This window comes from Pantherophis guttatus, chromosome 14 (genome assembly GCF_059756535.1).
Source record: "Pantherophis guttatus breed Tessera chromosome 14, ASM5975653v1, whole genome shotgun sequence".
In the NCBI taxonomy this organism is placed as follows: Eukaryota; Metazoa; Chordata; class Lepidosauria; order Squamata; family Colubridae; genus Pantherophis; species Pantherophis guttatus.
This window is the reverse complement of record NC_142076.1, coordinates 14,160,623-14,182,409: the sequence shown is the minus strand read 5'-3', so window position 1 is coordinate 14,182,409 and position 21,787 is coordinate 14,160,623. Positions and strand designations below refer to the sequence as shown.

The 21,787-nt window shown below is 43.4% G+C and overlaps 2 protein-coding genes across 2 annotated transcripts in view; one reads left to right on the top strand and one right to left on the bottom strand.

The window, feature by feature from the left end:
- PDXDC1 (pyridoxal dependent decarboxylase domain containing 1) overlaps positions 1-8,635 on the top strand; it is a 42,217-nt gene extending 33,582 nt beyond the window's left edge. Inside the window, exons 20-23 of the mRNA XM_034430234.3 lie at positions 2,403-2,495; positions 2,590-2,686; positions 4,336-4,440; positions 6,060-8,635. Coding sequence (XP_034286125.2) covers positions 2,403-2,495; positions 2,590-2,686; positions 4,336-4,440; positions 6,060-6,307 — 543 coding nt within the window. The 3' untranslated portion in view covers positions 6,308-8,635. The remainder of the gene's footprint in view (positions 1-2,402; positions 2,496-2,589; positions 2,687-4,335; positions 4,441-6,059) is intronic.
- A 2,469-nt stretch (positions 8,636-11,104) lies between these two features.
- Positions 11,105-21,439, bottom strand: NTAN1 (N-terminal asparagine amidase). The gene is made up of 10 exons (XM_087878412.1): positions 21,280-21,439; positions 20,193-20,295; positions 20,040-20,105; positions 18,955-19,063; positions 17,179-17,252; positions 16,434-16,487; positions 15,706-15,759; positions 15,322-15,419; positions 13,687-13,800; positions 11,105-12,549 (listed from the first exon to the last, which is right to left on the bottom strand). The coding sequence occupies exons 1-10, from the start codon at positions 21,358-21,360 to the stop codon at positions 12,373-12,375; spliced, it is 930 nt and encodes a 309-aa protein (XP_087734538.1). The 5' UTR covers positions 21,361-21,439; the 3' UTR covers positions 11,105-12,372.
- Positions 21,440-21,787: the final 348 nt, after the last annotated feature.

The window sequence follows — 21,787 nt, the reverse complement described above, 5'->3', positions numbered from 1 at the left end:
CTGTGAGATGAAAAGGCTTGAAAAAGCCACCGATGTGGTGGCTGCATTCGCGCACACAACACTTGAGACAGGCTAAAATGGGGACTGGTAGCAGGTGATGGAAAAACTCACTGTTGTCTCCCACCTGATGCATGAGCCAAGTCATTTTATTTTGATATGATATCTTTGCTGAACCATATATTATTCTATTCTATTCTATTCTATTCTATTCTATTCTATTCTATTCTATTCTATTCTATTCCATTCCATTCCATTCCATTCCATTCCATTCCATTTATTCTAGTCTAGTCTAGTCTAGTCTAGTCTAGTCCAGTCCAGTCCAGTCCAGTCCAGTCCAGTCCAGTCCAGTCCATTCCATTTATTCTAGTCTATTCCATTCCATTCCATTTATTCTATTCTATTCTATTTTATTCTATTCTATTCTATTCTATTCTATTCTATTCTATTCTAGTCCAATCCATTCCATTTATTCTATTCTATTCTATTCTATTCCATTCCATTCCATTTATTCTATTCTATTCCATTCCATTCCATTCCATTTATTCTATTCTATTCCATTCCATTCCATTTATTCTATTCCATTCCATTCCATTCCATTTATTCTATTCTATTCCATTCCATTCCATTTATTCTAGTCTAGTCTAGTCCAGTCCAGTCCAGTCCAGTCCAGTCCAGTCCAGTCCAGTCCATTCCATTTATTATATTCTATTCCATTCCAATTTATTCTATTCTATTCTATTCTAGTCCAGTCCAGTCCAGTCCATTTATTCTATTCTATTCCATTCCATTCAGTCTAGTCTAGTCTAGTCTAGTCTAGTCCAGTCCAATCCAGTCCAGTCCAGTCCAGTCCAGTCCAGTCCAGTCCAGTCCATTTATTCTATTCTTTCTATTCTATTCCATTCCATTCCATTCCATTCATTCCATTCTATCCCATCCCATCCCATCCCATATTTTACACTACTCTACTCTATATCCAACACACTTCCTATTTTCCCCAGAACAACCTCCCTGTGAGGTGGGTTGGGCTGAAAGAGAGAGACTGGCCCAAAGCCACCCAGTTGGCTTTCATGGCTAAGGCAGGACTAGAATTCACAGTCTCCTGCTTTCTAGCCTCGTGCCTTAACCACTAGGCAAACTGGCTCTCTCATATTATGTCAATAAAGTTTTGGGGTTTGTTGGTCTGGATTTTGGTCACTGAACAAATCTGGCTCATGTTTCTATTATTCCAAAGGCTCAGATCACACTTGCACCTTCTTTAATCCACACAAAGTGTCTTAAGTACTGTAAAGTCAGACTAATAAACCAAGAGAAAATGTATTAGCAATCTGAAAATTGGCTGGTTCCCTTTTTTCCTTTCAGAAACTTAATCAAATTGCCCTTTTTTGATATAAATAAATAAATACTAAATAGCTCCTAGCTCTCCAATTTGAATGTCAGTAACTTTCTGTAAAGAAGTAGGCCATTAATGGATTGATTTTGTATCGCTGGAAAAGCAGTAATGGACTTTTCCCCCAAACCCATTTGGAGTGCAATTTATTTAATTTTCAGGAGTCAGCAGCAGTAAATTAAATGACGTGATTAATGCTCAAATTAACCCAGGTGTATTAACTAGGGTTTTAATAATGAAGGTGGCATTCAAAGCAAAGGGGGAGGGGGGGGAAACCACAGCTCTTAATCCTCAATCACCATTTTTATGATACTCTTGAAAATGTGGAAATTTTTTATTTTCCCTAACTCCCCACCTAACGATTCTATTTATAGTTCCCATAAAACTACTTCATTCGTTCAAATAATTCCCTTTCACTTCATTACTTTATATCAAGGATGTCCAATCTTGGCAACTTTGTGGACTTCACGTCCCAGAATTCCCCAGCCGGTCTGGATTTCAAATCCCAGAATTTCCCAGCCAATCTGGTTTTCAAATCCCAGAATTCCCCAGATGGTGTGGACTTCAAATCCCAGAATTCCCCAGCCAATCTGGTTTTCAAATCCCAGAATTCCCCAGATGGTGTGGACTTCAAATCCCAGAATTCCCCAGATGGTGTGGACTTCAAATCTCAGAATTCCCCAGCCAATATGGTTTTCACATCCCAGAATTCCCCAGACGGTGTGGACTTCAAATCCCATAATTCCCCAGCCAGTGTGGACTTCAAATTCCAGAATTCCCCAGCCAATCTGGTTTTCAAATCCCAGAATTCCCCAGCCAGTGTGGACTTCAAATCCCAGAATTCCCCAGTCAGTCTGGACTTCAACTCCCAGAATTCCCCAGCCAGCCATGCTGGTGGGGAATTCTGGGAGTTGAAGTCCACAAGTCTTAAAGTTGCTGTCTTTAGCTTTAAATACTTTCAGATAGATTAGAGAAGTGGCGTTTTTCACATTCATCCGATTTTCTTTCTGATCAGCTTTTGGAAAACATGACCGAGGTTGTTCGAAAAGGCATCCAAGACGCACAGGTTCAGTTGCAAAAAGCCAACGAGGAACGCCTCCTGGAAGAGGTGAGCAGATGGTGGGGAGGCCCTCTTCTTTCTGGCATTCCTCTTCTTGATATTTGGCTGGGCACTTCATTGTTAATTCTCCTGTTCTTTCCAGGGTTTGCTTCGACAGATTCCCGTGGTGGGCTCGGTCGTCAACTGGTTCTCTCCATTCCATGCCTCACCAAAGGGACAAACCTTTAACCTAACGGCAGGTGAGGTAAAATTTGACTGGGCGAGTCTTGAACCAGGATTAATTATCCTGAGGTAACGAGAAATACCGGAGATTTAGCTTGAAGGACGTTCCTAGCCAACTTCCAAGTTCTTTTCACCACCCTTTCATTTTCCCACCATTGCTTGGACATAAGGGTTGACCATTGTAAAGAAGCAGGAAGCCAGGATGCTAGACCAGAGGTCTCCAAACTTGGCAACTTGTGAACTTCAGCTTCCAGAGATGAGCAGGGATGGGCTCAAAGAGAGGAAAGACATAGCTGTCAGGGTTCAAGTAACACCCCCAATGAAAGAAGACTCGGAGGCTTGAAGTTCCTCAAAGTTCCATTTTATTAGAGATGTCATGTTGGCACATCTGGGAAAACCCGAATCTGTAAGCTTCCAGGTTTTCCCCACCCAAGTGAAAGTTCAAGCCCCTGCCACATGTTCATCACATGTTCCAATCATCCACCATCCAAACTAGAAACACCTTCCAGTCATCCGACTCCAGGTGCCAGGGCAAGGCGTCCTTGACTCTCTGAGAAAGGAGTGTTATTATGACTACATATCTCCCATACTCCATACAATGCCCCCTCCCATTTTCCCACAGTAGAAAAATGTGGCAGGCCTGAAGGCCTATCGTAAAAGATGGCTTCCAGGCCTGACATTAGCTGTAATTCAGCATTGTCCATAACGCCATGAGGAAAAGTGCGTTGATCTTCAGGTGTCCCGTTTTCCTAAACTCTGCAGGGATCTCCATCAGTTTTCTGCAGGAGACTCTAGAAGAAAACACGAACTAATATTTTCCAAGGTTTGAAAGTGCCAATGGAGAGTCTCAGTCATCCAGGTCATTGTTGTCCCAAAGATGTTTTTTTTCAAGAGGCAGCTGGAGTTTCTTGACACAAGAAAGTCCAGATGCCTCTTGAAAACACCACCTTTGGGCCGAGGTTTGAAAGCTTCCAAAGGCCCAATAGAGCAGGGGTCTCCAATCTTGGCAACTTTAAGACTTGTGGACTTCAACTCCCAAGTTTGAAGACCCCTGCAATAGAGAATATAGTTCACCTCTGATTCCATTCCAAATCTTTTTTGATAGAACCACCAGATTGGTCTGTCTAAAACAGGGGTATCAAACTCAAGGCTCATGATGTGGTCGGATCCAGCCCACGAGGCTGTCCTGGTCTACCCAATGTGAAGAGGAAAGATCAGGCCAGCGTGGCTTCGGCCCGGTCTACCCAGTGCGAAGAGGAAACATGCCAACAGTTTGGGGAGTGGCCTCAAGCTGGCTACGCCCACCCGGTTGGCCACCCCCACCCAATCGGCCACCCCCACTCCCGAGGTCAACCACAGTCCTGATGCGGCCCTCAATGAAATTGAGTTTGACACCCGTGGTCTAGAATGTTTGATTGGTGGCCAGAATTGCGATCTTAAAACTGGAAAGTTAGAGATGATTTCTGAACTTTCGCAGTTAATTCTCAAACTATCACTTGGGAGATGTTCAACTCCAAGAAAAGTCAACTTAACACAGTCAGGGAAACATGGCACATGTCATGAGTTCCAAGGCTCTTAGGAGATCAGTATGTCTTCCTTCCTTGTTGCATCCTATGATCAATGCATTTATCCGGATCTGATGTGTTCGCATCCATTTCTTTGGCAGGTTCTTTGGAATCCACAGAGACAACATACATATCTAAAGCCCAGGGCACGGGGATCACCCCACCTCCCACTCCCACATCAAGCCGTGCTAAACAGAAGTTCCCTGGTAAGTTGTGTCAGGGTTCTGACGGATACCCTAATTAAATCATGAGCCTCGAGCCAAGCTTCAAAAGAAATCCAGTTATTTATTAGGAGCTCTATGTCGGCACATTCCAAGTGAAGACAACTCTGACTCCACGTAATTTACGGCCGAGACTTCACCCTGTTTCCCCCCTCCCCCCAGGGTGTGTCATCGGTCACATTCGCCAACGGAGCAATTTCACGGATTGTAGAGCTCATTCCCCTCTGGCCGCTGTGGGTAACCCTGGGAGACAGCCTTGAGAGAGATATGTCTGGAATGTGCTTTTGCTTTTGGCTGCCATGCTGCTTCACCGGTTTCCCATCCCCCTTGTCTATGGCAACTCGAGAGCAGGACAGGGATGCTTTGCGAGTTGACAAGTTGGCTTCATCTTCAGTTTTATTTTTTTTTTTAAAAAAAAAAGCATTGAGAAGAATTATTTCTGTATTCTGGTTTATGAAGCCAGAGTTAGAAAATCCTATTGTGTTTAGAACGGGAGTGTCCAACCTTGGCCACTTTAAGACCCGTGGACTTCAACTCCCAGAATTCCCCAGTCAGACATGCTGGCTGGCTGGGGAATTCTGGGAGTTGAAGTGCATTAGTCTTAAAAGTTGCCAAGGTTGGACAGCCTTATATTAGAATGTCCTAGAATGGGACCAGATAGGAGAGCAAGGCTCATCTAGTCGGCCATCTCCAAAACTAAGCCAGTGATGATGTCCTTCTTAGTGACAGACTACTATGGAAGTTTCTGGGAGGAAGAGACGAGTAAAACAGGAACCAATAACACGTGAAGCCTAGTCAATTTTTGTGGATCGCTAAGAAGTTAAACAGATTCAATCTGGTTAGTGGCACCAGGAAATCCCAGGGCTAAGGCCTAGACTAAGGGAAAGGGAAAGGTTCACCTCGCACATATGTGCTAGTGGTTCCTGACTCTAGGGGGCGGTGCTCATCTCCATTTCAAAGCCGAAGAGCCAGCGCTGTCCGAAGACGTCTCCGTGGTCCTGTGGCCGGCATGACTCAACGCCAAAGGCGCACGGAACGCTATTCCCTTCCCACCAAAGGTGGTCCCTATTTTTCTACTTGCATTTTTTACCTGCTTTCGAACTGCTAGGTTGGCAGAAGCTGGGACAAGTCACGGGAGCTCACCCCATTACGCGGCACTCGGGATTTGAACCGCTGAACTGCCGACCTTTCGATCGACAAGCTCAGTGTCTTAGCCACTGAGCCACCACGTCCCTAGCCTAGACTAGGAAGTCAAAATTAAATACTTACATATCTATTTTTTTTTAAAAAAAAATCTTGCGATAGGACTGAGAAATTTGTGTTGGGAGGAATTTGCTTTAATTTAGTTGAACGACACTGGGAATGAAGTCATTCTCAGCTGTTCGAATAAAGTTTGTTTTTTTACTGACTGTTTTTCCTACTACTTACTTGGACCTGGGTCACAACACCAGTAGCATTTCATCCCCGTTCCCAAGTCACATTTTTCAGTGCCGGTGTAACTTTGAATGGCCACTAAACGAACTGCTGTAAATCAAGGACCGACGACTTACACGGACAAGGCTAACAGAGGCGAACCTTTCTCATCCCCGTGTTTTTCATTCCAGGTCAAAAACTGTTTAAACGGGCCGGGAGGAACTCGGATGGGGTCAGCGAAACCAGCTCGGTGAGCCTAGCTACCGACTTGGACAGAGGAGAATTCGCAGCTTCTCCCATCAAGACGGAGAACGGCCAGCCGTCGAGCGAAAGCACGCCTCCTCTCCGCCAGGAAGCCACGGGCGTTTCCCCAGGCGCCACGTCTCAAGCCCCGGGAAATGGCCATCCGCTAACCGAAGAGCAAGAGAACCTTAGATAAGACCAAAGCTCTGTGCAAATCAGACTTTGTACAGGGGTTAAAAGAAAAGCGCACTTCGCTCCAGAAGGGAAACCGAACGACGCATTTAAAAATGTGAAAACCGTTGCCGGAGGAAGTCAGTTACGAATCGCTATTCGTGTGTGATTGGCGGGAGGTTTTGCACAAAAATTAGTGGAAAGGCTGCTCTGTCTCTCTCGCTCTCTCAGTTCCTTTTTTACTTGTCTCGCTTGGTTTCCTCTCGTTTCTCCTGCACGCCCGTTTAGTGCCAAGGTTGGATCTGGGGTGGCTTAGGAACGTTTTTTTTCCCTTCTTAGCGGGGAACGTGCAAGAATTAGGAGCTGAACGGAGTGTCGCCCCCCCCCCCAAAAAAATGCCTGATTTTATTTTATTTTTTTAAAATTAAATTAAAAGTTGCTTTGCACAGTCTTTCCTTGGTTTTTCTAAATTAGATTGTACGCTGTGCTGGGATTAAATTAATCTAGTTCCTGTTTGCTGAGCCCACCAGCTGCTGGCTATTTTTAATTTAACAAGTGTTTAAAATATTTTTCAAAGTCCAGCTGCCTTTACTGTTTAACATGGCGCTATTTGGGGAGTGGGGGCGGGGGGTTAAGTTGCTTTCAGGTTCCCCAAATTTTTGCCTCGACAGACTTAACTGCCTTTTTCAGCACCGGTCGGTGGACGAAAAAGGGAGACCAAGATGTTTGCATTTCCCAGGGTCCTAAGAGTTAAGCTCTAAAGAGGTAGCTTTAGACATTTCCTTGCCAGAGCCAAATTAAAAAGTAGGGGTGGCGGGGGAGAAATATCCCACAGAACAAAAACCCAGTTTGAAAGGTTTGCGTTGAAGGGACATCCATCCTTAATTGCTCAATGCTGCTTTTGGGCAGATCGCAAGACGCCGAAAGAGGTGGCCTATTGGTCCATTCCCTCTCCCTTTACCGTTCTTAGCTTTTCTCATCAGTTGGTTGCATTTGTTAAATATTGTAAATATTCAGAGAAATTAGCTTATTATACAGTACCGCACTAAGGGAAAGAAATAAACACACAGAGTTGATTTGATTTTTAAAGTCGAGAGTAGATATTCGAGCGTGGATTCCTCACCTTGGTGATTAATTATGCCTCCCCCCCTGAGACATTTAGCTCTCTGTTAAACAGACCAACTTGGTTCCCCTAAGAGACTTGGCTGCACTTGATCTCTCTTCCCCTATTCACCCCGTGTTCTGATTTTGTTTCACACACACAATTCTTTTTTAAGCAATATTTCTCTGTAGCAGAGTTTTCCTCAATCTGCTGCTATCTGGGCACATCGGACCGGTTTCCACCCAGAAACCCACGAATTTGGGGAAATGAAATTCAACATCCCGAGAATGGCAACAGTTGGGGAAACGCGGTGGCATTTAATAAGAGTTCCGTTTAGATTTAATCGATCAATAAAACCAGTGTAAGCGAAGGGACTTTTATTGTCAGCCGTTGAAGGCGTCGATTCTATTCTAACACAGATAATAAAAATTAAGGAATGGTATTTTCAAAATCATTTTTTTTTTGGTGATGGTGGTAGTTATATAATCCAGTGTTGAGACTGCAAGGCATCCTAAGCAGAAAAAAATTGCCATTCCCTTGACAAAAAGAAAGAAAGTCTAAAACAGTCCCGTGTGGTCGTAATTGTAGAAATTACAAATTTGGAAATGGGAGGGTTTTTTTTTCTGCTTTAAAATCCCCAAGGATCCAGACACGATTCACATCAGTTATGGAAGTCCTCACCAAACTAGATCTTACAGTGAATGCTAGCATTTTCTCCTCTCTTCTAATAATTTACTTGAGGATCTGTTATCCTTTGCACTCAAGTGGGCATTAAGAGTTCCAAGTTTTGCTTAATATTATTTATGGAGGTTTGAGAGGTAATGGTCAGCAGATCTAGTTTACTCTAGAGTAACCAGTTTCTTGAAGCTCAGCTAGAACCAGTTGGAGCTCTTCCATGGGTACTGGAGCAACAGTCTTTAATGACCAAAACGTTTGTTAAAGGTTAACAACAGCTCGTTCTTTCTTGATTTGAGGATTATCACTGGTTAAATGTAGAGTTAACTCCCAACTATTAAGGGTTGATTTTTTTTCTAAAGTGCAAATTTAATTCCTGTCTTCCTTTTGACTGTTTATTTAGTGCAATGATTTATATTAACTTGGGTTCATGAAGGGGAGGGAGGGGGAAAGGTTAAAGTTATAATTGTTAATATAAATTTTAATGTTTTATATCAAGCTGGCAGTTTTGCTGGAATACAGTCCTAATTTAGATACTTCCTAAATGCTTCAATAAAGGTTCTTCAACTTGTTGTATCCGAGTTTGTGATGGTTTAAAAGAACCAACCAGCAAAATCCTAGAGAAGTAGGGAATATACACATTAGAAGACTTTTGATTATTTAATCCAGAATTTCTGACAGTGGTTAGAAATCGAGCATCATTATAAACCATGTTTGGTTTTAAGTATCTTTAAAGTGAACAAGTTTAAAGACAGCCCTGCAAATGAAATCAAGGTCTAGAAATTTGGACAATTTCTAGATTGGGGTGTTCTCTGACCTTGGTTATTTTCTTTTCAGACATTTCATGACCCAACTAGGTAACATCATCAATGCTGGAAGGGAGCAGGGTTTGCTCTCTGTTTATGGTTCGTTTTGTCTTTGTTTTTAAATCTCTACTTGCCTTCTGGCTGTAGATGCCTCAGCAGAACCACAAAAACCTACTGCTTCATAACCAAGGGACGCAGTGGCTCAGTGGCTAAGACACTGAGCTTGTCGATTGAAAGGTCGGCAGTTCAGCGGTTCGAATCCCTAGTGCTGCGTAACGGGGTGAGCTCCCGTTACTTGTCCCAGCTTCTGCCAACTTAGCAGTTCAAAAGCACGTAAAAAATGCAAGTAGAAAAATAGGGACCACCTTTGGTGGGAAGGGAACAGCATTCCATGTGCTTTTGGCATTGAGTCATGCCAGCCATATAACCACAGAGATGTCTTCGGACAGCGCTGACTCTTTGGCTTTGAAACGGAGATGAGCACAGCCCCCTAGAGTCAGGAACGACTAGCACATATGTGCGAGGGGAACCTTTACCTTTACCTTACATAACCAAGTTAGACTTGAAAGAGTAAACCAGTAATAAATCTAGGTTTTGGTGGCGCAGTGGTTAGAGTGCAGTACTGCAGGCTACTTCTGCTGACTGCTGGCTGACTGCAATTTGGCAGTTCGAATCTCACCAGGTTCAAGGTTGACTCAGCCTTCCATCCTTCCGAGGTGGGTCAAATGAGGACCCAGGTTGTTGGGGGCAAGAGGCTGACTCTTTTAAACTGCTTAGAGAGGGCTGTAAAGCGGTATATAAGTCTATTGCTGTTGCTATTGCTATTTTTAATTGGTCTGCTGCCCTTAAATGAACAGTATTTTATTCACTGAACTGGATTGTAAATTGCACTTAGTCAATCACACACACACACACCCAAATACCACTTTACATCAGCTGGTGAATCCAGCTGATAAATACAGCCATCTGCTTGAGCTAAAAGTTCCGTGCAAGTACTCCTCAACTTACAACTAGTCACTTAGCAACCATTCAGAGTTATGACGGACTTCTCAAAAGGTACGTACAATCAGGTTCTGAAGTTCCGATGGCTGCCCCACCCTATAATTAGCTTTCTTAGGTCTGACACATACACAAACACCAGACGGATGTTCGGTCTTGCCCAGAAATTGTAAAACAGCATAGAAAGAAAGAAAAAAAAGATGTGGAGACTCTGGAAAGAGTACAGAGAAGAGCAACAAAGAGGATTAGGGGACTGGAGGCGAAAACATGAAAAACGGCTGCAGGAACTGGGTATGTCTAGTTTAATGAAGAGAAGGCCCTGGGGAGACATGATAGCAGTCTTCCAACATCCCACAAAGAAGAGGGAGTCAAGTTATTCTCCAAAGCACCTGAAGGCAGGATAAGTAGCAATGGGTAGAAACTCAAGGAGAGAAGCAACCTAGAACTAAGAAATTTGCTGACAGGACAATTAAATCAGTGGAATGGCTTTGCTTCCAGAAGTTGTGAATGTTCCAATACTGGAGGTTTTTAAGAGATTGGACAGCCATTTGTCTGAAATGGTGTAGGTGTCAGCATTCTGATGCTGCCATAAAAAGGAGGAGATGAGGCTTTTCACCTACTTATTTTCTCTGTAGATAATATCCCCTAGGAGATGGGATGGGAGGGGGGAACATTCCTGTGGGGTGAGGTCAGAAGCTGGGGAGACTGACTTGGAAGATGGGCAATGAGAAGATGAGAATTGGGGAACGGAAAGGGAAGGGTTTGGGGGTCAGAGGGTTAGTATCGGCTATCTGTCAGGTTTCGATGTCATCTCAAATAAATTGCACTCCCAAACAATTAATCTTTGCTGAAATATTCCATTTATTGAGTACGACGAAGTCGGGGCCAGATCTGTCGTACTCAATAAATGGAATATTTCAGCAAAGATTAATTGTTTGGGAGTGCAATTTATTTGAGATGACATCGAAACCTGACAGAAGGGTTTTCTGCTTAAGCAGGGGGTTGGACTAGAAGACCTCCAAGGTCCCTTCCAACTTTTGTTATTCTGTTGAAACGTACCTACTTCAGACACGCATAAATACCTAAAAAGAAAACCAGATTAAATCAATAGCAAAGCAGTTTTAAAAGTTTCCTTACATGGAGAGGTGTTTGAAAAACTTTCGTTTAACAGAAATAATACATTTGATAAAATTTGTTTGGATCCTTGCTTAGAAATGAGGCCCAGGATATAACAAACGGAAAAGATTAAAGCGGTGACTGCTTTTTAATCGTATTATTATTTTGGCTACATTCAATGGTTTGATGGATCTGGTTCAATGAAAATCCCACCTCCTCCGGTGCTGAAAGAACCCAGCAATGGTGAGATCCCAGACCAGATTCTACCAGTTTCTCTTTGACAGAAGAGGAAGCTGAACAGTGGAGAAAAATAACAGCACACACACAAAAAAAGCCGAAACAAAAAACAAAACAAAACCGTGTGCCGTGAAAGTAACGTCTGAAGCCACGTGGGTTTTTTTCTTGCAGGAATTATGACTAGTTAATGGAGATTTATTGTAGAAAAAATCAACTTCTAAAAAGGAACGGAGGAGAATCACAACCTATGTTGAGCTGCACTAGAATCCAAAGTTCCACATCAGAGGATAGGTATGTAGGCAAGTCCCCACCCAACATATTTGCCTGCATACATTTGGTCCTCGGTCCAAGAAGAATGTCACGATCGACATTCTTTAGCTACTACTTGGAGGCCTCAACGCAAACATCTATTCTTAGCTTGGAGGGGTTTCTCCTCGTGTGGCACAAACAAGATCTACCTTCATTTGAAAGCTCCCTCAACACCTCTGAGATAGTTCCAGAGAAGAGCAAAATTGTCTAGGTTGAAAGGCCCTCACCGAAACATCTGGTGTCAAAATCATGTTCTAACTCTACCAGAAGCGTCCTCATGTTGGAAGAGGTCATCCCAACCTCACCGGAACACGTCTTGACTTCGAAATGGACCATTTCAGGGACCAGAACACGCTTCATTCCAACGTGAGAACGTGCCCACAGGAAGGTTCTGCGCGTCTCCAGGTGATATTTTATCAAGGACGTCTCGCTCCGATGAAGCAAGCAGAATGGCAGCTTTGCGTTAAGACGCTGGTCTTGAAGAAACGTCTAAAAGCAAGAAAACGTGACGGAGCAGGGACGGGAGTACCCACGAAGGAGGCTCCACCTCCTCCTTTGCAAACGACACTGAGGCCCATTTTATGTTCTTGAGAATTTTGGACCCAACTCCATGAAATGTGAAAAGGTTATCTAATTTTGCACCGAATTGGGCCGCCTGTTTTGGAAAACACGGGATATTTTGAGGGACGTTAAGACCCTCATCCCATAAATGTAGCCCACTGGTTTTCCCTGATTGTCTTTTGTGGCGGGGGGGCTCGCCAGGTAAAGGTGCATGGCCTAGGGAGGGTCTGTTGACACCTTTCTTGACTTTCACTTCCAGAGCTCTCCTGGTTTCTCCACTCTGGGTTAGATCTGGCCAGAGACTCTCTCCCACAAGCCCTCGGCGTTTTTTTCGTAGAGGCGAGGTTTTTGAGTTGGGAAGAGGGTCTTATCTGGGAACGGATGCTCTCTTAGATAAAGCAGGGTAGCTCTGATGTGTGACACAAAATGCGGTGGCTCAGCCAGTGGCGATGTGGAGAGATTCTGCAGAGATACAAAAAGGGAATATTTTAAGGAAACCGACTTGGTGCTCTCTGAGCTTGGTTTTTTTTTTCCTTTTCTTACAAATGTTTCATTACACACCATTTTTCTTGCAAATGTTTCATTACGCAGCCACTAGAATATAAACAAAACAACAAACCCCACTCTCAAGTTGTAGCACTGATGATATTACCTAGTTGGGTCATGAAATGTCTACAAGAAAACAACTAAGTTCAGAGAGCTCCAAGGACCCCCCCAGTCCTTCTCCTCCTCTTTCACCTCTTCCTTTTTCTCCTCTTTCTCTCCCTCCTCCTCCTCTTCCTCTCCACAAATACCCCTCCCTTCTAGCCCTGGTGATGTTACCTAGTTGGATCATAAAACGTCTGCAAGAAAACCACCAAACTCAGAGAGCGTCAAGGACCCCACAGTTTCAACCCCAAGCCACAAATATTCTCTTCTATTGATTTTAGGAGAGTCTTAGGGTTACCGTTTACATAAGATTATCAAAACGTGTTACTCCTACACACAAGTCAATAGATGGAGTGATCAAACCACAACAAGGAAATCCAATTTGGTGGCGCAGCAGACTAAAGCGCTGTTAAGTAGCACCAGTTGCCTGCAATTACTGCGAGTTCAATTCTCACCAGGCTCAAGGTTGATTCAGCCTTCCATCCTTTCGAGGCAGGTAAAATGAGGACCCGGATTGTGGGGGCAATAAATTGACTTTGTATAAAAAAGAACACCGCTTAGGGGGGGCCGAAAGCCCTACTAAGCAGGTATATACAAAAGTATGAAGGCTATTGCTTAACGCATTGTAAGCCACCCTGACTCTCCGGAGAAAGGGCGGCATATAAATCGAACCAATAAATAAAAATAAATAAATAAATGGAATGCTCAACTGGCGTTCAGACATTACATACTTTGCTTCCCCGTTGCTTGCTGGCTAAGTTTACAACCTCCTGGGAGTACACACTGTAGTAAGCTATGGTTTACAAACAGCGATGGTTGGAGACCCAGAAAACGGTAAGCCAAAAACGAAAGAATCATATTGCGGCTGAACGTAATACACGAACTCGGCAATCTTTCAGCCGAGCTTTTCTCCAAGTGGGGTCCCCGATGTCCTTGGCAAACTCCAGCTACCTGTAAGATGCTCTGGTTGCTCTGCTCCAACCAGAAATCCACGTGGGGGAAAGGCATCCAGTAGTAAGGCCCAATGCAAAGTTGTTCCTTCTTGGAGTCATAAATGCTGATCATCTAACAAGAGACAGGACAGCTTCAGCAGGTTACGGGCAGGCGAAACTTGGAGAAAGCGCAGGACAAACTCTGGTGGCTCAGCAGAACCAGAAGCAGAAGGGTTCATCCTGGCCCCGTTTATAATGCCAAATCCTGTTTATGTCTTTCTCTGATTCTCATTTATGTTCCCTGCTCTAACTCTTCTATCAGTTTTCTCCCAGGAGACCACCACACCCCAACAATGGCAGGGCAATCGATCTCTATCAATCTATCGTCTCTCTCTCTATCAACTTTCTATCATCTATCTCTATCTCTCCCTCTATCCATCCATCCATCATTATCTATCCATCTTTCTCTCATCTATCTATCTATCATCTATCTCATCTATCTACTTACCTACCTATCTCATCTATCTATCTATCTCATCTATCTATCATCTATCTCACCTATCTATCTCATCTATCTCATCTATCTATCTATCTATCTATCTATCTAATCTGTCTATCTCTCTATCATCTATCTCATCTACCTATCATCTATCTCATCTAACTATCTATCATCTAGATAGATAGATAGATAGATAGATAGATAGATAGATAGATAGATAGATAGATAGATAGATAGATAGATAGATAGTTAGATGAGATAGAGGATAGGTAGATGAGATAGATGATAAGAGAGATAGAATCTATCTATCTATCTATCTATCTATCTATCTATCTATCTATCTATCTATCTATCTATCTATCAACTCATCTACCTACTTACCTATCTACCTACCTATCTCATCTAGCTCATCTACCTATCTACTTACCTACCTACCTACCTACTTATCTATCTCATCTACCTATCATCTATCTCATCTATCTATCTATCTATCTATCTATCTATCTATCTATCTATCTATCTATCTATCTATCTATCTATCTATCTATCATCTATCTATCATCTATCTCACCTACCTATCTCATCTATCTCATCTACCTATCTACCTACTTATCTACCTACCTACTTACCTACCGATCTGTCTGTCTGTCTGTCTGTCTGTCTGTCTGTCTGTCTGTCTATCTATCTATCTATCTATCTATCTATCTATCTATCTATCTATCTATCTATCTATCTATCATCTATCATCTATCATCTATCTATCATCTATCTCACCTATCTCATCTACCTATCTACCTATCTACCTACTTATCTACCTACCTACTTACCTACCGATCTGTCTGTCTGTCTGTCTGTCTGTCTGTCTGTCTGTCTGTCTGTCTGTCTGTCTGTCTGTCTATCTATCTATCTATCTATCTATCATCTATCTATCTATCTATCTCAAATTTCTTAATATAAACAGGGAGCAAATGCCACACTTCCTCACACTGATGATATCCAGTTGGGTAATGAATGTCTACAAACAAACAAAAAAGCTTAGAGAAGATCAAGGACTCTCTTCTATGTTTTATCTTTTAGATTGTAAGTCTTTGACAGAGGACTTTTTCCCCTGAAGTGTGGTTCCCTTTCTCATTCTTTTGTACCATCATTGCTAACCTTTGCTCCTGCTAAGACCCTGGCAGACCGCATGTCTTCATCAGGTCCTCGGTCTGGAAATGTGGCGTGGAAAATCTCACCCGTTTTAACATTCGCAGCTGAAAGGGAAGGAGCCACGTAATAAGAAAATGCGTTCCTTCCGAAGGAATTCTGAAATGCTCATTAAACATTAAGTCAAAGGACAGAGCAAGTTGATTGACAGGAAAAATCTTTCAAACTGCCTCTCTTTAAGTGTTAAACAAAACATGCATCTTTTATTTCCATTCATTGGTACCTTAATCAGCCAGTTTAAAAAAATAATAATTTTAAGGTGGCAATACCTGATCTCACAATTGTAAGCCAGTTTTTAAACCTGGCCTCGAAATGCAAGAAATGTTAACTCACCGATTCCGTAAATATATGGCAAATGCCTGCCATTTTCTTGGCGATCATTCAGTTCTGTAATGAACCCATAAAAATTGACTTTATCGAAAAAGCAATAAACTGGAAAGTATGTAGTGGCACAGCTAAGTCACTTCAGATTGGGGTGCACAATGTTTTTCAGGCTGGGAATTATATTTTAGATTTGACAGAGAATAGCCTCACAAAAGGAGAAGACAGAACCAAGATAATATATTAAGTCGATTAAATACAATAAGCATGACTCCTCTCCATGCATTCTTTAATTTTTCCCTTCTGCCATATTAAGAATTCCATATTGCAAGTATTTTTAAGGGTCCCAGGGTCCATACCCAAACATTTGGGGCAGGGGTTGGGGAAAATTAGCTTTTAGACTGATTCCTTCCTTTGGTTACTGGCATATATTCCTTGTTAAGAAAATAACTTTCCTTTGCAATGGGACAAAGAAAAATTGAACAGAGATCAAATCCTACAATAACATTTGAATGAATGAATGAATAAGACCTTAATTAAGTAAAAAGGAAGGAATGTAATGTTTGTTTATTTGACCAAAGTTAAAATAAGTCATGTTTTTATAAAATTCTGGCAACATTTTACAGATTTTTCTGCTGACACCAGGATTGTAAAATGGCCAAAATTCAAAACAGAAGGAAGTGGGTTGTATTATTAACCAATCAAGACAATACAATAAAGACAAAGACATATATAATTACCTGTGACACAGAATGTCATCAAATAAACATTGTCTAACAAGCGGTCAAATGCTCCTAAGAACACAAAAAAGAAAGACTATGAAACTCATAGGCCGAGGAAAGAAATACAGATTAACTACATGATGAAAAACAATTGTATTATTCAAATATAAGGGACATGGTGGCTCAGTGGCTAAGATGCTGAGCTTGTCGATCGAAAGGTCAGCAGTTCGAATCCCTAGTGCCGCGTAACAGGGTGAGCTCCTGTTACTTGTCCCAGCTTCTGCCAACCTAGCAGTTCGAAAGCACGTAAAAAATGCAAGTAGAAAAATAGGGACCCCCTTTGGTGGGAAGATAACACCGTTCCGTGTGCCTTTGGCATTTAGTCATGCCAGCCACATGACCACGGAGACATCTTCAGACAGCGCTGGCTCTTTGGCTTTGAAACGGAGATGAGCACTGCCCCCTAGAGTCGGGAACGACTAGCACAAGCACATATGTGCGAGGGGAACCTTTACCTTTACCGATGGTATGATATATTCTGTAGGCATCAACATGACTCATCCCCTTTTCTCCATAAATATAACTGGCTTCCCTTCATTACAACTTACATCCTGTAAGCCATTTTTCTAAAGTAGAAATCTATTGTTTGGGAGCTCTGGAGTCTACAAAATTCCCACCAGCTCACACAACAATTTTATTCTGCTTCAAAGAGAACCTCAATTTTTTATGAAGACCCCAGCAAAATCAAAAACACAAAACTTACTTAACAGCTGACTGGTAAGACGCTGGGACAAGCGCCTATTGTCACAAAAGCCTCCAACCAGGTGCAACTCCAACCTAGCAGACACAAAAATCCAGAAACATTCGTTCACTTTTCAATCCCTTTCAGATGGAATTTGAATTAATTAGGCTGGATGTGAAAATGCACCTTTTATGATGATGATGATTAGCATATTTCTCACGATGATTCAATTTTGTTTCTTTGGTAAGTAACTACAGTACAGGATGTATATCAGGGACATTCTGCTATTTGTAAGTCCTTGACTTATAAATAAGACAGAATTTCTGTTGCTATGCTAGGCAGTTGTTAAGTGAATCACACCTGCTTTTACGACCTCTTTTGCCATGGTTGAGCAAATCACTACAATTGTTAAGTGAATCACCCAGACACTGAATGAATCCAGCTTGACTGGAAGGTCTCAAGTTGTGGTCACATGATCCCAGGATTGTTAACCCTGAAGCAAAACTGGCTGGGGCCATCTTTGAGGCTTCAGGGTTGCCACTAGATGGGAGCGGGAGGGAAATAGTTAGCTGGGGTTTTGCCGTCAAAACAAAAAGTTTCCCTGTGGGAACCAAGGTCATTCCAACAGGGGCCTGGGAGAGGAGGAGCAAAGTAACCAAGCAACTGGCCAGCACCTCGATTGGACCATGTGACTGATGACTTGGAGAAAAGGGAAAAACTTTCTTTTTTAATTAGGTGAAAACCGCGAGAACTTTCGGAGTCAGTGTTCTGATTTAGGTTTCCTGAGAAAGGATAAATCACAATTTTAGTCCCAAAAAACCTCTTTTATTGAGATGGCTGTGAATTACGGTCATTCACAGCCCGTAACGATTCACAGTCTGTGAAGATTCCGACAGATGTCTGCTCAAGTTGACACAGTCTTTCAGGGTAATGTTGATAAGCACCCACCTTTATCTCCCTTGAAACGCTGCAAGAGACCTAACTGTCAATTAGTTTTGCAAGGCCAAACGGAGCACAGAGTCAAACGGACTTCTCAGAGCTTGAATTGACTATATGAGCTAATTGCTTCCTGCAAAGGCTCATATCCATTTGCTCTTCTTTTATGTCTCCTGGGAGGGGCCAATCATCTCTAAGCCTTACTCCCGAGTCGCCCTTTTTTTCCTTAATTGTTCTTGCCTTCTGGCAGTTCTGTGCATGCGCACACTGGGAACAGGCTCACACTGTTCTTTCGCCTCGCTGATGTCAGATTCCGGAGGCTCCGGAGGCAGCACATAACTACCAGATGGCCCTGGCCCCCTCTCTGCCTCCGACGCAGAGCCCTCGTCCGAGCCTTCCCCAGACTCCAGGACTGGCCCATGTTCCTCCCCAACTTCCTCACTGTCTGAGTCTGCTGTCAGATCCGCAGGCCGCTGGCAGACCACAATAGTTGATTTTCACCAGCTGTGCCAATATGATGTATCCAATAAATTTGTTCCTTGAGGAATCTCCCTGGCTCGGAGTTCTGCTTTCTACGGGTGCTTTACTTGGAATGTCGACAAGGATGCTGCAACCATCTTATTGTGGTTATCATGCAACCACGGGGATGACATGATGATAGTTTTAAGTGCGAGGACCCGTCATAATTTTTTTCACTGCCGTTGTAATTTCAACTGGTTGCTAAACGAATTGTTGTAAATCAAGACTACCTGAATCTAACTATTCAGTTGAAGAGGTAGAAAGCAGCTGAGAAGTATGACGCCCCAACTTTTCACCAGATTATTTAAAAGGATTATTATTATATTTTTTAAAAAAACTGACCTTCCACAGTCCGTGCTTAGAGAAAGCACTTTTACTGCATTTACGATCAGCAGAACTTCTGTTTCGGTATCTGATCCATCGCAGTGAGTTAGACAAATTGCTCCACTCCCTTAAAAAATAAAAAAATAAAAACTACAATGAGAATTTGCATCTTATGGACAACTGTAGCTATAAGGAACATTTCTCTATTTAGAACAGACTTATCAAAACACATATCAGTCAAAGCATTTCTGAGGAGTTGAAAATCACTTAATTGGAAGACAGTGAGGTTATGGCAGTGGTGAATTCAAATTTTTTTACTACCGATTCTGTGGCCATGGCTTGGTGGGCGTGGAGTGGTGTGGCTTGGTGGGCATGGCAGGGGAAGGATACTGCAAAATCTCCATTCCCATCCCACTCCAGGAGAAGGATACTGTAAAATCTCCATTCCCTCCCCACTCCAGGGAAGGATACTGCAAAATCCCCATTCCCTCCCCACTCCTGGGGGAAGGTTGACTCAGCCTTCCATCCTTTCAAAGGTAGGTGAAATGAGGACCCAGATTGTGGGGGCAATAAACTGACTTCGTATAAATATACAAAAGTATGAAGGCTATTGCTTAACACATTGTAAGCCGCCCTGAGTCTCCGGAGAAGGGCGGCATATAAATTAAAGCAAAAAAAAAAAAAAAGGATATTGCAAAATCTCCATTCCCACCCCACTCCAGGGGAAAGATACTGCAAAATCCCCATTCCCTCCCCACTCTTGGGAGAAGGATATTGTAAAATCCCCATTCCCTCCAAACTCTGGGGCCAGCCAGAGGTCACATTTTCCGGTTCTCCGAACTACTCAAAATTTCCGCTACCGGTTCTCCAGAACCTGTCAGAACCTGCTGAATTTCACCCCTGGGTTACGGCCAGTTGTGACAAAATCTGTGGGTTTCTGTGGTGCTTCTAAACACTGGAGCCAAGAAAACAAAAACCTCAATCTATCTCAAGGACTTCCATCAAGCTCTTATTCCACTTCTAAACCGCAACCTCAAACTTTATAAACGTCGAATTATAGAGAATGGGAACCAAATCAGGCATCTTCCAGGTATTTCAGTTACCTGTATGTCTCAGAACGACAAAATGGCACGTTGTGGCATCATCTGAACCAAGGATGGAAACGGAACCTATCAAGAAAGCAGAAGGACGTCATGTAAGATCTTGGCTGTTTTCTCTTGAATTGCGAGTTTATACTCACTCGAGGTCCCACCTACCATCTTTGGACGTGGTGGCTGCAAATTCTCTTTGCTGGACATAGAGAAGTCCTTTTGGTCCCACCGCTTGAGCGGGTTGGCTGCGGAACTGTTTGGCTTGCTCCTGATTTGGGGAACAAGAGTTTTTGTACAGGTCTTTGCGGGTCACAGACAACACAACTTCAGTAAGCAAAACAGCTATAAAAATGTTCTCTGATCTGGGCCTCCAAAGTTAAGAAACAGCTCACACCTCTCCCAAGATCTGGAAACCAAGCAGAGCTTCACATAAACTGGGAATTGCTTGAACTGTACCACTTTATTCCCACAAACATAACGTTTTCAATTATTAGGAGCCTTGGTAGTACAGTGGTTGCACCCTGTTATTAACACAGCTGCCTGCAATTTCTGCAGGTTCGAATCTCCCCAGGCTCAAGGTTGACTCAGCCTTCCATCCTTTCAAAGGTAGGTTAAATGAGGACCCAGATTGTGGGGGCAATAAGCTGACTTTGTATAAATATACAAAAGGATGAAGGCTATTGCTTAGCGCATTGTAAGCCGCCCTGAGTCTCCGGAGAAGGGCGGCATATAAATCAAAATTTTTAAAAAAAAAATTAAAAAATTTTCCCTCTCCCCCAACTCTCCGTTACAGGCGGGGAAAAAAATCCTGTTTTGAAAGTTTTTATTGGATGTTTGCAAAGGAATTTCTGCAAAAGTTGGAAACAGGAGCCTGGATAGCTCAGCAGACTAATGCATTGTAATTTAACTCCAGCTGTCTGCAATTAGTAAGTTCGAATCTCCCCAGGCTCAAGGTTGACTCAGCCTTCCATCCTTTCTAAGGTAGGTAAATTGAGGACCCAGATTTTGGGGACAATAAACTGACTTTGTATAAATATATACAAAAGTATGAAGGCTGTTGCTTAACGCATTGTAAGCCGCCCTGAGTCTCCTGAGAAGGGCGGCATATAAATCAAATAAATTAAAAAAAAAGAGGGTCTCCAAGCCAGCGCGCCCTTTGCAGCTCCTTTTTTGCAAGGTGCAGGGCGCACCTGGTCTCACCTGGGGCGCAGGAGCCCCGCCCTCCCCTGCTCTCCCCCCGCCCCCAGCTCACCTCCAGCTCCGGGAAGGCGCGCAGCAGCTCCCGGAGGGGCCGAGCCGGGTCGAGCCGCCGCCCCTCCACCAACACAGGCATGTCGGGCAGCCTCCACCCCGGAGAAGAAGCCGCAGGGCGACTTGCAAGCTTCCTGCTCGGTGCCAGCCAGCTGGACTCAGGCTCCGCCCCGGCTGCCAGGCACCCTGGGAAATGTAGTCCGGAGATTGGAGGGTGGTTTTTTTGAGGGGGGGGGATTGGAGCACAGGAGGAGGCCCGCCCACTTCCCCACCCCTCCCTGATTGGGGAGGGGGGGTGGTATATGGTTCAGGGACTCTCCAATTGCCTGCAAAGGGGGGTCTTGCTGGGGTTCCCCCAACCAAGCCTCTTAAGAGCAGGGATGGTTGGTCCATCTGGGCCCTGCTCTGCAATGGGGTTGCGGTTCTCAGGTGGCTTCCCAGACTTTGCTGACCTTGGAGAAGGGATCATGTAGGGTTGTGTGGTTCTGCAAACATCTGGAGGGGTAAAC